This window comes from Falco peregrinus, chromosome 5, assembly GCF_023634155.1.
Source record: "Falco peregrinus isolate bFalPer1 chromosome 5, bFalPer1.pri, whole genome shotgun sequence".
In the NCBI taxonomy this organism is placed as follows: Eukaryota; Metazoa; Chordata; class Aves; order Falconiformes; family Falconidae; genus Falco; species Falco peregrinus.
In genome coordinates, this window is record NC_073725.1 from 14913252 (window position 1) to 14925970 (window position 12719).

At 38.1% G+C, this 12719-nt stretch overlaps 1 protein-coding gene across 12 annotated transcripts in view; it reads left to right on the forward strand.

The window, feature by feature from the left end:
• The window catches only part of METTL6 (methyltransferase 6, methylcytidine), a 53201-nt gene that overhangs the window by 251 nt on the left and 40231 nt on the right, over positions 1 to 12719 (forward strand). For 4 of the 12 annotated variants that reach the window (XM_055805128.1, XM_055805127.1, XM_055805126.1 and 1 more), the window contains exons 2-6: positions 1626 to 1986; positions 3000 to 3134; positions 4357 to 4527; positions 6023 to 6164; positions 8835 to 8972. In XM_055805128.1, the coding sequence (XP_055661103.1) occupies positions 1705 to 1986; positions 3000 to 3134; positions 4357 to 4527; positions 6023 to 6164; positions 8835 to 8972 (868 nt within the window). In that variant the 5' untranslated portion in view covers positions 1626 to 1704. The other 8 variants (XM_055805131.1, XM_005242251.4, XM_055805130.1 and 5 more) reach the window with 6 other exon arrangements.

Here is a 12719-nt window from a genome sequence, read left to right on the forward strand (position 1 = left end):
AGCCTGGCGCTGCCCGCCCTCGGGAGGGCAGGGCGGGGGGGTCCCGGGGGGGGTCCCAGCCGGGACGTGCAGTGCGGCGGTGCCGGCCTGGGCCCAGCTGAGGGACAGCTCGTGGCGGGAAGCTGGTCTCCCGGTGGGGTACCGGGGACGTGCGCAGAGGTATTAGCTGTTTGCGGTCTTAGAGCTGTGTTTTAACACCTTTAAAAGGCTCTTTAGCCTAAACATAGGGTGTTAAAACTGTTTTTGCCATCGTCCTAACTTCTCAGCACAGCCTTTTCTGAGCGTAGATGTGTCAGGGAAAGAATTAGTTTGTTCGCTTTTTGTTGTTGGGTTGGGTTTTTTTCCTAGCTTGTCCTGTGAGGAAATATAAACGTTGATCTTTTTGTAGCATGCTAGGCATATAGTAGAAATTCTGATGATTAAGCTTTTTTTGAGGATATACTCTTCTTGAGGAGACTTTCAAGAGAACCTCTTCTGTATAACCTTTTTGAAGGAAAAAGGCAGTGTCAGTCTCCTGTGAAGCTGGGAAAAATCTTGATAGTTATTTCATTTGCACGTGTTTGTATTTTATGTGTGTGTGTATCATGTAAGATAAAATACGTAAGTGAAGTGCTACTAATTCTTTTGTTTTGGTTTTTTTGGGTGGTTTTTTTTTTTTTGTTGGGGGGATGTGTGTTTTGTTTTTGGGGGGGTAGTTTTTTTGTTTTTGTTTTTTTTTTCTTCTTCTTTAGGGTGTGTATTGTTGGGTTTTCCTGATTTCCATTGTGGTAAAACGACCCCAGTGCCTGGTTTTGGGCACTGATATACACGAGTGGCATGTTTTGGCTACCTGGGCTTCCCTGGGAGTTACTGGGCCCTGCAGGATTTAATTTGCATGTGTCATCATCCAGCATCTGGATGTTCATGGCAAGACAGGGGTCAGAACTAGTTTAACAACAGAAAAAAGATTTAGGTCCCTTCCCAGCCTATGCAGAACTCTTTACATTGCTCCATTTTTGTTAACTTCTGAAAATAAACCCACCTGAGATTGTTAAAACCAGTGTGGATTCTCAGGAGGAGGCAGCGGAAGGCATGCTGACATAGGCCAGCTATGGGCATTTTGGTCACAGTACTGGTTTTACTCACTCGTTTGAGTGACATGGTGTTCTAAATGTAATATTTTCACCAGTGTTTTCTCACAGAGGTGAGAGCAGGAAAAAGAAATGCTAACATGAATATTGTTTGTTTTATCAGCTTTAATGGGACTTTTAAATGTCACCTGTTTCTAAATTATGATTTTTCTGAGGTGTTCTAACCGTGGTTAACAAGAAACAAAACCCTTGTTTGCCTGTTAAAGTCAGTTTTAGTAAAATAAGCTTAGAGCTGCACCGTCTTTCTCTTTTTAGGTAGCTCTCTAGGATGCAGAGGGAAAACCAGCAGACTCTGTTAAGTGTCATCTTTAACTTTTGATGTCAGTGTGATGATGTATGCAGTTGTCAGTTTGGAGGATTTCTGAAATTAAGAGATATCCAGTGGTATTGCAGTCCATCAGGTAGGACAGAACACTGTCAAATCATAATAAGTGCACACTGTAACTCTTCCTCATTTTTTCTTCTGGTTTTTGGTCCTTGGTTATTTTATGTAAGTTAAGTGATGGAAACATGCACTAAAGAAAAGAAAAAAATCACCCTTGGGCCTTCGGCATTCATATTTGTGTGAAAGAGGATGTTCCAAGAAAAGACATCAGCCAATCACTTAAATGTAGTAACAACATCTACTGAAGATGGTGCTTTCCAAAAAAAAGGCCATAGTGCAAGAATCCTTAGCCCAGAAGAAGCTGAGAGACTAGAAAATGATCGGGTTTTGGTGTCTGAGTTCAAGCAACTAAAACTGGAGAAAGAAGCACAGAAGAACTGGGATCTATTTTACAAAAGAAACAGTACCAACTTCTTCAAAGACAGACATTGGACAACCAGAGAGTTTCAAGAGTTAAAAGCGTTTCGGGAGGTGAGATCTGTACACTTCCTCTGCAAAAGATGGGATTGATTATTTCCAAATTATTTAATCATACTTGTAACAAAGCCGTTAGGGTAAGAGCTGCCACTTGTTAAGTTTGCAGTGCCCTGTGAAGTTTCTCTTAATATCAAAGATACCTCCTCAGAATCAGATGCATCAGTTAAGTTTCAGTTTATAATTGACCCATACTGGATACTAAAAATGAAAGCTGGAATATTTGTTTTGTGTCCTAGATTGACAACTTGTCTCTCTGTGATGTAATGTTTTCAGATGCAAGTTGGTGCACTTCAGAAAGTGCATTTTGAAGAAAAGCATCCAGAATTACAGGCTAATTGCAAAACATCTGTAGAGGAATGAGGCTGGGTTAATTAACATTGCTAATATACAACTGTGGGCTGGCTTATACAACTTCTAATATACAACTGAGGTGGTGGCTTGGTTGATGTAGATAAAGTGCAGATGTGGCTGCTTCTGTTAAGTGGTTGGGCAGCCAACGAAGAGAGAGCAGCTGAGGAAGTGAGAGGAGAAAGAAGCAGAGAGAAGAGAGTAAGAATGCATGCCCTGGATGAAGAGAGACTAGGAGAAGGTAGTAGGGGGACTGGCATGAAGAGTATGCTGGTATGAGATGGTAAAAGACCTTATTGCAGCTGGCTAGTTTGGAGAGTGCCGTGACAAATGTCATTAAGGGGAATAGCCCAATGCATCTGATATTCATTATAACTGAATGAAAGACAAGACAGAAATAGTACAACAGTATATTGATTACTTAAGGGGTAGATGAATAAAGAAATATTAATATTTTCTAAAAAAAATTAATAATTTTGCAGAAATCAAGGTTTCTGGTCTGCAGTGTCAGATTATCCACCAGGTGCCTACTTTGGTTTTTGAATAAATGGTAATTGAAATTGATTATAGCTTTTAACATGCTTATTGAACAGTGTCTCTGCTCATATCATGAGGAAAAGAAAAATTATACACTTTATCTTGGGTTTCTTCCTCCCCAGTTTGCAGATCAGAAACTGACCATTCTGGAAGCAGGCTGTGGGGTTGGGAACTGCTTGTTTCCACTCTTAGAAGATGATCTGAATATTTTTGCGTATGCCTGTGATTTCTCTCCTAGAGCTGTTGAGTATGTGAAGGTTGGTGTGATATTTGGAACTTTCTTTTAAAGTGTCTTTAGAAGCTTCTGAAATCACAAATAACTGGAACAACACACTTATCTTGCCTTCCTTTTCGTAAGAAGGCTAGAATAGCTTTTGCCAAAAAAATCAAGACTGCTCCATTTCAGTGGAGCTTCTATGCAAGAAGCCAAATCATTGCTCAAGGCCTAGTTTTTCAGTGTAGAATTGTAGCATTATGGTAATACGTGTATATTATTTGAATGATTTGTGATGACTGTGCTTCTTGGGAGCACTAATATGTGTCTGTTGACTGTGCAGTACAAGCAAAATTTGTTTGGCATGGAAGTTTGCCTTTGATATTTGTGGGGCAGAGGAAATCCCAAGGAGAACCTTGAAAAGAGCACTATGAAAGTTATTGTCAAGGAAGTTTGTAGCCTGATTAGAAATAGCTATGTTTATACTTATTCATAGGTAGCTTGTACTGCAGCCCGAAGTTAAGTCTGCCAGCAGGGCTAGTGGGGGACTTTGGGCTTTGAAAGTCTCCTAGTTTATTAACGTTGTAATCACAGGTAAATTTCTATGTACCTGTTATTTGAAAGCATTCTCTTGTGGGACATTTGTGACTGAGAACCACAAGACACATACTACATGTCTCATGGGAAAGATGGGAGGAAATACATGTGGCAAACAAGAGAGGACAGCAGGGCCCAGAGATGCCACAGCTGCACTGCAAGATGGGATTGGGCTGAGTGTTTACCCAGGGTTTTGGATGACTTGGTGGTGTCTGCCTCCACAGCTCTCACTTCTTTCCTGTCAAGACCACGTTTCCTTTTACCCAGCAAAACTGTGGGCTAGAACAGCCCAGCTGCAGCTTATGTGACATGAACCCAAATTGTTTACAGTCTACTTGTAGCTCAAGAGCTGTACCTCGATCACCTGGTAATACAGAATTTCTTTTAATAATATTTCAGTATTTTTAAAGAGTAGAAGCATTGGTAAAACAGAAATGGTGTGTTTTCTGAACTGTCTTAATGCGCATTCCTTCTCAAATTCCTAAAACCAGACTATTCTAGTATGCAGTAAAGAATTTCTGATTGCCTTAATTGCCAGTTGGAAGTTAATGTTCTTCTGCCACCATGTTTTGTGTTGCTCTACTGATTAGCTTCACACATTTTTTACTTTTTTGCAAAACCAAATGCTGCTAATTTTCAGCGGAAGCATACTCTTTTCATTTCCCTAGAAAAATGCCTTATACAGTACTGAAAGATGTAAAGTGTTCCAGTGTGATCTTACCAAAGATGATCTTCTAGAAAATATACCAGCAGATTCTGTGGATGTTGTCACACTTATATTTGTGCTTTCTGCCATTCATCCTGAAAAAATGCATCTTGTCTTGAAGAACATTTACAAGGTAAACCCAGCTGATTTTGCAGTCTTTAAAGCACTTTCCTTCTTTATAGCTTAAAAGTACAGTTTTTTCTCAGAGAAAATAACCCCTGTTGTAATAGGTGATATTTAATACTGTATTCCATGTATGTATATAGTTAGTTCACCTAGTATACAGGACTAAAATATGTTTTACAGTGGGGGTTTTTCTGTCTTGGTATTATGATTTGGATTCTGGCCTAACGCATGTCATAAGCATAACAAAAAGGTGTTTTGAACCTATGACTTTAGCTTCTAAGTTGTATGCTACAAATAATGTTTATGGGTTGCAGAAATAGCTATGTTGATAAGTTGTGAATGACAGTGAACCAAAATACACTTCCATAAGGTACAGGGACTTGCAGTTAGGATGTTATTGTTACTATTAAACACACTCGATATGTGGTGATTTAAAATGGGTTGTTCAGGGATCAACATTGATCTGGAGAGACTCATCTCCCTGGGCTGCCTTTGTTAGTTGGTAGACTAGGATAGGCCCATCCAGAGGGTGGTTTAAACAATCTGAATTGTGATTGTTCTGAATTTCCCTGAGATGTCATATATTGACTGCAGAGGGAAATAACCAACATATTTTTTAATTATGCTTATGTGTGCACTTGTGGTTTTGTATTATCAGATACCCTGTTTTATCATCAGTAGTTTGAAAAGGGAATGTTAGATTATTTTTTTTTCTGGTGTGTCTCCAGCTATTTCCTAAAGTCAGGTTTGGCTCTTAGCTCATGCATGTGAAAAGACTAATTATTGTTTTCTCTGTGGAAGTGCCTGGCCCATTTAACTGGCTTGAAGGTTTCTGCACAAATTTACAAGTTTGTCCTCTAACACTTAGAGCTGGTATTTGGTCAGGTAGGGAAGTTGCATGCATCAGATATCTAAAGCCAACATGGCCGGTGACCATGTATTTCTAAATTTTAAACTCTTTATGGCTTGATTTCTTTATCAAAGAGCAGTTAAAAAAAACCAACCAACCTAACTCACCACCCATTTTCCTGAAGTTGTTCCTTTTTTATTTCTTGTTATATTGCAACATTTTTTTCTCACATGAACATTTCATTGTTAATCATTAAGCAAAATCAGATGCTAGACTGTATACTACCCAAGAAAGAAAATGCCCTGTTAGGACTTGATTTTTATTGTTGAACTGTGTAATTTCTTCTTTCTTCTGTATTTGAAGAGCATTGCAAAAAGCTTATTTAGCTGATCCGCACCCAAACACGTCTTAGAACTATTGTAGTCTGTTGTTCACAAGGAAGCTTTTTTAAGAGTGGACAATCCAGTTTATGTGCAACCTTTTTTGTGGCACAGGAAGTTAATTCAATATGTATATCACTTCTGTATTGAATGTGTTAAGAATACCTTGTCTTATTTATATGTGTATGTTTCTGTATGTGTATACAAATAAATGTATCTCTAAATGGCTAAATCCATTTACTTCATTAAAGCAGATATATATTATGTGACAGGTATTAAAACCAGGCAAGTGTGTCTTGTTCAGAGACTATGGACTGTATGATCATGCAATGCTCAGGTTTAAATCTGGCAGCAAACTTGGAGAAAATTTTTATGTTAGACAAGATGGGACAAGATCGTATTTTTTTACTGAAGGTAAGACATTCTGTAGAGTGCTTTCTTTTCTGTGAATCTTCTGTTTAAACTTGATTCAGGGAATTGCCAACGTGCCCATGGAAGTTTTGTTTTATAAAGATGAACTGTTAAATCTTGGTGTACTTCCTTTGCTATTGTTTTTGGGAGGAAGAGGGGATTTAGACTGGCAGGACTTTTTGGAGCACTTCCGTGTTTACAGGCTGCTTGCCTGTGCTATAATGTGCCAAGAGCAGCAGTTTCTGAATTTGCTGAATTCCATTCAGATTTGTTATCTAAGGGAAAAATACTGGTGTTCATTAACATAATTTATTATTTTTGTGAAGCTACTAAGCAGTTATCTTGCCATCATTCTTTTTGCAAGACTATTTCTGGTGTGCAAGATGAGGTCTTTGAAGAAGTGAATGACTTTTAAAGCAGAACCATGACTGCAGTGCTGAGAAGCTTGTGCACAAATCCTGCTGAGATAGCACTAACTAGCTGTGGTCACTCTGTCTTCTTTTTTTTTTAGTACAGATAATGTAAAAAATATTTCCATGTGATACAGTATTTAAACAGTTTTTTGTTCAGTGCTTGTAATGTTTTAGGAAGGAAAGTGATTATTGCAGTTTACTGGTGAAGAATTTGAAGCACAGAGACATGAAGGAATTTGCTTAGACTCTCACAATAAGTTGGAATTATAGCTTGTCTTCTAACTCCCAATTCTGTGTGCTCAACTTTAGTGAACTGTTATTTCCCCCTATCAATTATAGGGCATTATATAATAAAAGCTGTGTGTTTATTTCTGTTGGGCTCTTTGTTCTTAGTCTAAAGCAAAATACGGCCACTGAAGAGACCAGTTTGGAGCCAAGTAAATGTTATTCATTTTTTATGACATAACTTATTTCCTAATTGCTTCTGATATATAAAACCCATTAATCTTGTCTGAGCTCTCTATTCTTTATAGGACAGTGATGAAATCTAAGATAATACAGGCTATGCTACAGCTTCATCGAAGCATTTCTAGAACTGTTATTTGTTGAGTGATTTTTAGTTCTGTTTAAACAGTTCACTCTTACAAAGAGAATGGATGCTAAAGGGCACAAATAAGACTGACCTAGCTGTGGAATTTTAAACCCCATTTTTATTGTGTGTTAGAATTGTTTCTGACAGAGAAATTCCTTGCTAGTGTGTTTGTTTGGTTTGGGGGAAGAATTGAGGTAAGGAGGAGGAAGAGGAAAGAAGGAGAAAAGACAAAATTTTTGATATATTGCTCATGTTAGCATTTGTTTTTTCTTGGCCTGTTCTGTGACTGTCTTGTAGACCACTTCTGCTCCTATTTTTAATCGTTATGATGTCATTCATCTCGTTGATTTTCATATGAAAATTGTTTAATTCTTGAGAATTCTTTTGTTACTAGAAACATGATTCCCATAATTTCCACACAGTTTGCAACCCATACTATTTATCATTTGTTTAGCACTACACTGGTACACCAAGTAGTTGCTGCATGGGATGATCTGAATGATGCTTATTTATAGTATGTCTGGCCTCAGATAACACTGAGCATCTTCCATGGAGGGGAAAAAAAAAAATTCTTCCACTGTTTAAAACCATTTTTTAATCATGGTTGTACTTTTGTGTTATGAAAAATGTGAAACTTCCTCTTAAGGAGATTTCAATAGGTTCACAATTAAGTGCTGTTTATTTATATTTCATTGATGTAGGTCCCCCATTTTACATGAACACACTATATTTACAACCAGTATGCGTGGCTTCATGATGGGCTTAGATTGATATGTCTGTACTACCACCAAACTGGGTGGTCTCTTTCCTCAACACACCATCTCTTCTAGTGCTGCAGTTCCTGTACCCACATGATCACCTGTTTCATTGAGCTGATTCCCCTGAGTAGTGAAAAAATGGCATGTCTTTGTTTTCTATGAAGTAGCTCAAGTTTAGAATGTCTTAAATTTGTTGTGAAATTATCACTTGAGTAAATGAAACAAAGTGCAAAAAAGGAAAAGTGATGATTTCTAATTAACATGACAAGTCCATAGCATGAACTGCCCTCTCTGCTGCATGAGTCACCCTGTTTGTGAGGTACTTCTGTCTTCCCTAAGGGAGATATGCTTTGAGTAAGATTGTTTCATTTGTGGAAAATACTTTCAGTCCGACTTAGTGGAAGCTTGGTACCACCATATCTACTTCACCATTTCGTCCATTTTCCTGTTGAGCAATGGCATGTGACTGTCTGGTAACGTAGGGTGGTATTCTTCCTCAAGCAGAGATGGGTCTACAAGGCTGAATTACCTTTGAAATATTTGAAATAAATGATATATTCAGCTAGCAAAGGTCAGCTGCACAAAGTGAAAATGCACTGGTGTCAGTCACAAGGAGAATGACAAAGCTAAATATAAACAAGAGATGTGGCAAGTTTTGGAAACTAAATCAAGTAACTAGCTTAAGCCCTAGTTCTGCAAGCTGTTTTCCTTAGGTTGATGTTTCTAAAGGAGGTCTGTATTGATTTTTATTCAGCAGTCTACTGCATATAGAACAGCTTGAAATCTGAAGGCCTGTGTGATTTACATGCTGTAACACATAAGAACATATGCTTATATAAATGCTGACTAGTGTTTTAAAAATAGTTTAAACATAACATTTAATCTTATTTTTTTAAAAATTCTCTTCCAGAATTTTTGTCTCAGCTTTTCAAGTCTGAGGGATATGAGCAAGTGGTCAATGAATATGTGCAGCGAGAAACTGTGAATAGGAAAGAAGACTTGCGTGTTCCAAGGGTTTTTCTTCAAAGCAAATTTCAAAAGCCTTTCAGTAAGACATAAATTCTTGCTGATTAGCAACAGCATTGCTTGTTTGAAATGGAAGCTAGCACATAGCGTTTCCCTCTGTGCTCACCTTTCTGGTAAACTAGAAATGACTGCATCCATTACCTCTTGTTGGTTTTCATCCTCTGATATGAAATATGAATGCTATATCCAATTCAAATTTAAGATGGTTTAGTGATGCAGGCAACCTGTTGGGTGTCTGTATTCCTACTTCTAAAGTAAATCTGAAGTGTAGCATTGTTGGAGGATCAGGTTATGCTAAATATGGTTAATTTTCAGCAGTAGTTTTCATTACTTATTATCATTGTTATTATTTCCATTTTAATTAAAATCTATATTTTAAATGTTCCCTGTGTTTCCTATCACTTCAGGTTTTTGTGGCCTGTTAAAGTTGTGGTATTTCATCTGCTTTCAGTACTTGCAGGACTTTGGAGTATAATTTCTCAGATACAGGAATGAAGCAGACTCATGAGTGATGTAATGTAAACTTATTTGGTGTTTTAATAATGGTATCTTTTTAATGTGCTTATCATTTACATATGTAAAGAAATGTTTATATTCGAAATAAGATCATAATTTGTCTGATTTTATGCTTGAAAAAAGTTGTTAGAGGATCAGGTTGTATTTATCCCTAATTAATTTCAGATGTTCTTCATTTGATGAACAGAAATAGTTGAGGTTCCAACTTGGAGCTGAAATCAGTGAGTCAGAAGTGCTTTCTTTTATGTCATGTGTAGTCAGCTGCTGCTTTACTGAGCAGAGGCCTTAATTCTTTTCTAGCACACTCAGGAAAGGTGTTGGTCTTTGCTGCTTCTATTGCTTAAAAGCCACTGTACTGATGCTATGGCTTATAGCTTGCCACAGACTTAACTGCTGGAAGGAACTTTGTCCTTTCCTTTCAACAGCTCTGGCACTTGCACTGCAGAACCTGGTCTTTGTACTTGGATGGTATATTCCCAAAAACGTGCCCGGGTCTTTAACCTGCATTTGAACAGCTACTCTGTACAGAGTAAGCTCAGAAGTATCTGGTGACTTGTGCAATGGGCTGTGCTGATCTTGTGTAATACACACAAGGTGCAACAAGGGAAACTCCAATAAAATACTGAGTGGTTTTTTACTTTTTCTGTGTAAGGGGAGGTCAGATACTGGGACAGGGCCCAGAGGGGTTGTGGAAACTCTGTCCTTGGAAATACTTAGAAATGGACTGGGCAAAGCATTGAACAACCTGTGGCTCTATTTGAAGGTGGCCCTGTTCTGAGTAGGGATTTCATCTCTTGCAGTATATATTAGTATGTGATTGACTCAGGCTGTCATTCCACTGGACTTGTGTGTTGCTACGTGACCCAGTCATATACATCTTTTGGGGACCAGAAGTTAGTGTTTGCCTTGGTTTATGGCAAACTAGCCATAAGACGTGATAATGATTATTTCCGCCCCCTTCCCCCAGCCCTCTTAACGCTGTCTGTGTGCATGGAGGGAAAGGGGTAAATAGCATTTCCAGTATAAGGCCTAATGTTACAAAGTTAACCAGTCAGAATTTTTTCAACACATGGGAGCTGCCAGAGGTCTTACTCAGTTGATATGTTTATAAATAAATTTGCAGCAGATCATTGCTTTGTGTCAGGGCACCACAGCTTTTTTTGGTCTGATACCATGAGCCCCAAAGCTGGATTTATTGCATCATCAAACTTTGGCCTCGGAGGAGAAAGCGATTAAACCACACAATTCTTCTAATGACTCTTTGAGGAGGGTTATTATGTGACATCTCCTTTTTTTATGGAGAGTATTCCCAGAGATTTATGCATTGCTGACCCCTGCTGCGCAATCCATTAGTACTTTCTGCCATACTAGAAATAAATGCCTAGTAACATTTATAGTAAATGAAAAAATATGTAAAAAAGGGGTGTAACGATAGCATTATTCTAATCTGAGCAATCGCCTTTTTGTGGCTTTCTTCAGCAATTCTGCAATGACTTCATGTAGTCTGAGCTCTGTTGATTTTTAGCAGAGTTTGAACCCTGTAATGCCAAATGCCTTACAGGATTGGATGTTTGGTCCTTTTGGAGTATACATCACAGAAATGAGACTGAAGGATTGCCTTGCATGTTAGCATATGCAAAGGCAAGTGCACTGAACTGGGCATCCCAAAAAGGGAATGAAATGTAGGTAAGTATTAAAAAATATTAATCAGAAGGGAGTCAACCCAATAGACTTAGCTGTGGACAGCCATTGACTTAATTTTTACACTCAACTAACTGTTGCTGGAACAGTAATACATCTTTTTGTGGCAGGCTGTAGCTTCAGTGTTTCTGTGTATATCTACTTGAGGAACTACTGCCACTTCTTGTGTAGCAACACATTAAATGGAGAGCAGTATTTCTAATTTTTTTCTCATTCAGTCTCATTTCCAGTCAGACCTGGAAATTTTAGTGCCCGTCAGAAAGGCCTTCAGCTATAGTTGTCATACGGCAGATGTTCTTTTGAGATGAATGGTCAGAAAGCTTTATTTGGTCTCTATGCCTCTGCTGCTGTGAACTCCTACTAATCATTGCAAGTTTTTGTAACTTTGTAAGTTTGAGGAAGTTGAGTCAGCTTTAAGAAATCTTTGCCTCATCATGTGAGGCACTGAAACTGATGGGGTGCTTGTGGTTGTTTTATTGCCAAGTAAAGTGGATATACTTCTCCCCAATCCATTCAGCCTTTCCAAGCTCTTGTAAGCTTACCAGAAGTATCACATGCTAAGGATAACCATACATACTATCCTTACTTGAAGGACTGCCTTTGGGGAGATGTGGTAATCAGGGTAAATAGTGTCAAAAGGACTTGAAAAAAATATTTGTGCACTGAATCATGCTCGCTTTGCATAAACAAGCTACTCTGCCGTGATTGTAATAAATACCTTGGTTATCCTTTGATTTAAGTTGTCCTCAATCAATGAGGACTGCTGAGACTGACTCAGTTGCCTGTAGAAGACCTTTCTTTTGTTTAAGCTCAACTAACTGCTTTATCTGGCAAGAATTAGTAGTAAGTTACTTCATGCCATCTCTCTGTTCTGAGCAATATTTAGAATAGAAGCAAGTAATTAATGAAGTAGCAAGACTAAGAAAACCCGATTTATTTATTTATTATTTTGTCATGTTTTGGTGTGCTTATATTCTCTGAGGTTTAATAAAGTATGAATTCTGGTTAAAGCTTTTCCTGCAGTTAGGGAATCCCAAATGTCACTTTCCAGTGTGGGATGATCTGATGTCTTCTACTGGAATTAGCACATATTAAGGGATTATGTTAATGGGCCAGCACCTCAGTGAGGACATGAGTAAGGTCTGTTGGCTATTTTAACGAAATTTACAGAAATATAATGCCTTTGAGTCTTCTAGTATTTTGTGTTCTTTACTGTTCTGTCATGTTTGGTTGATATTGTCTAATGTGTTTGGCAACAGGCTAAGACTAGACAGAAATCTGCGCATGCATTGTGCATATACTGTAAGCATGGGTAAGCTTTCTTTCCTTAGGACTACTGAAAAAATCCATTTAAAGTAGTGGTTTAAAATCAGCAGGTTTTGTGTGGTTCATTTGATAGCTAAAAGACTATTTCTGTGCATCTTTCAGGTACCTGCAGGTTCCAAAGGCAGAATATTTAAGCAGTTAATACAACACTATCACCATGGTTGGTTGTGCATAATTTCTATGAAAAGTGTGCTTTAAAAGTAGGATCTAAAACTCTAATATCTAT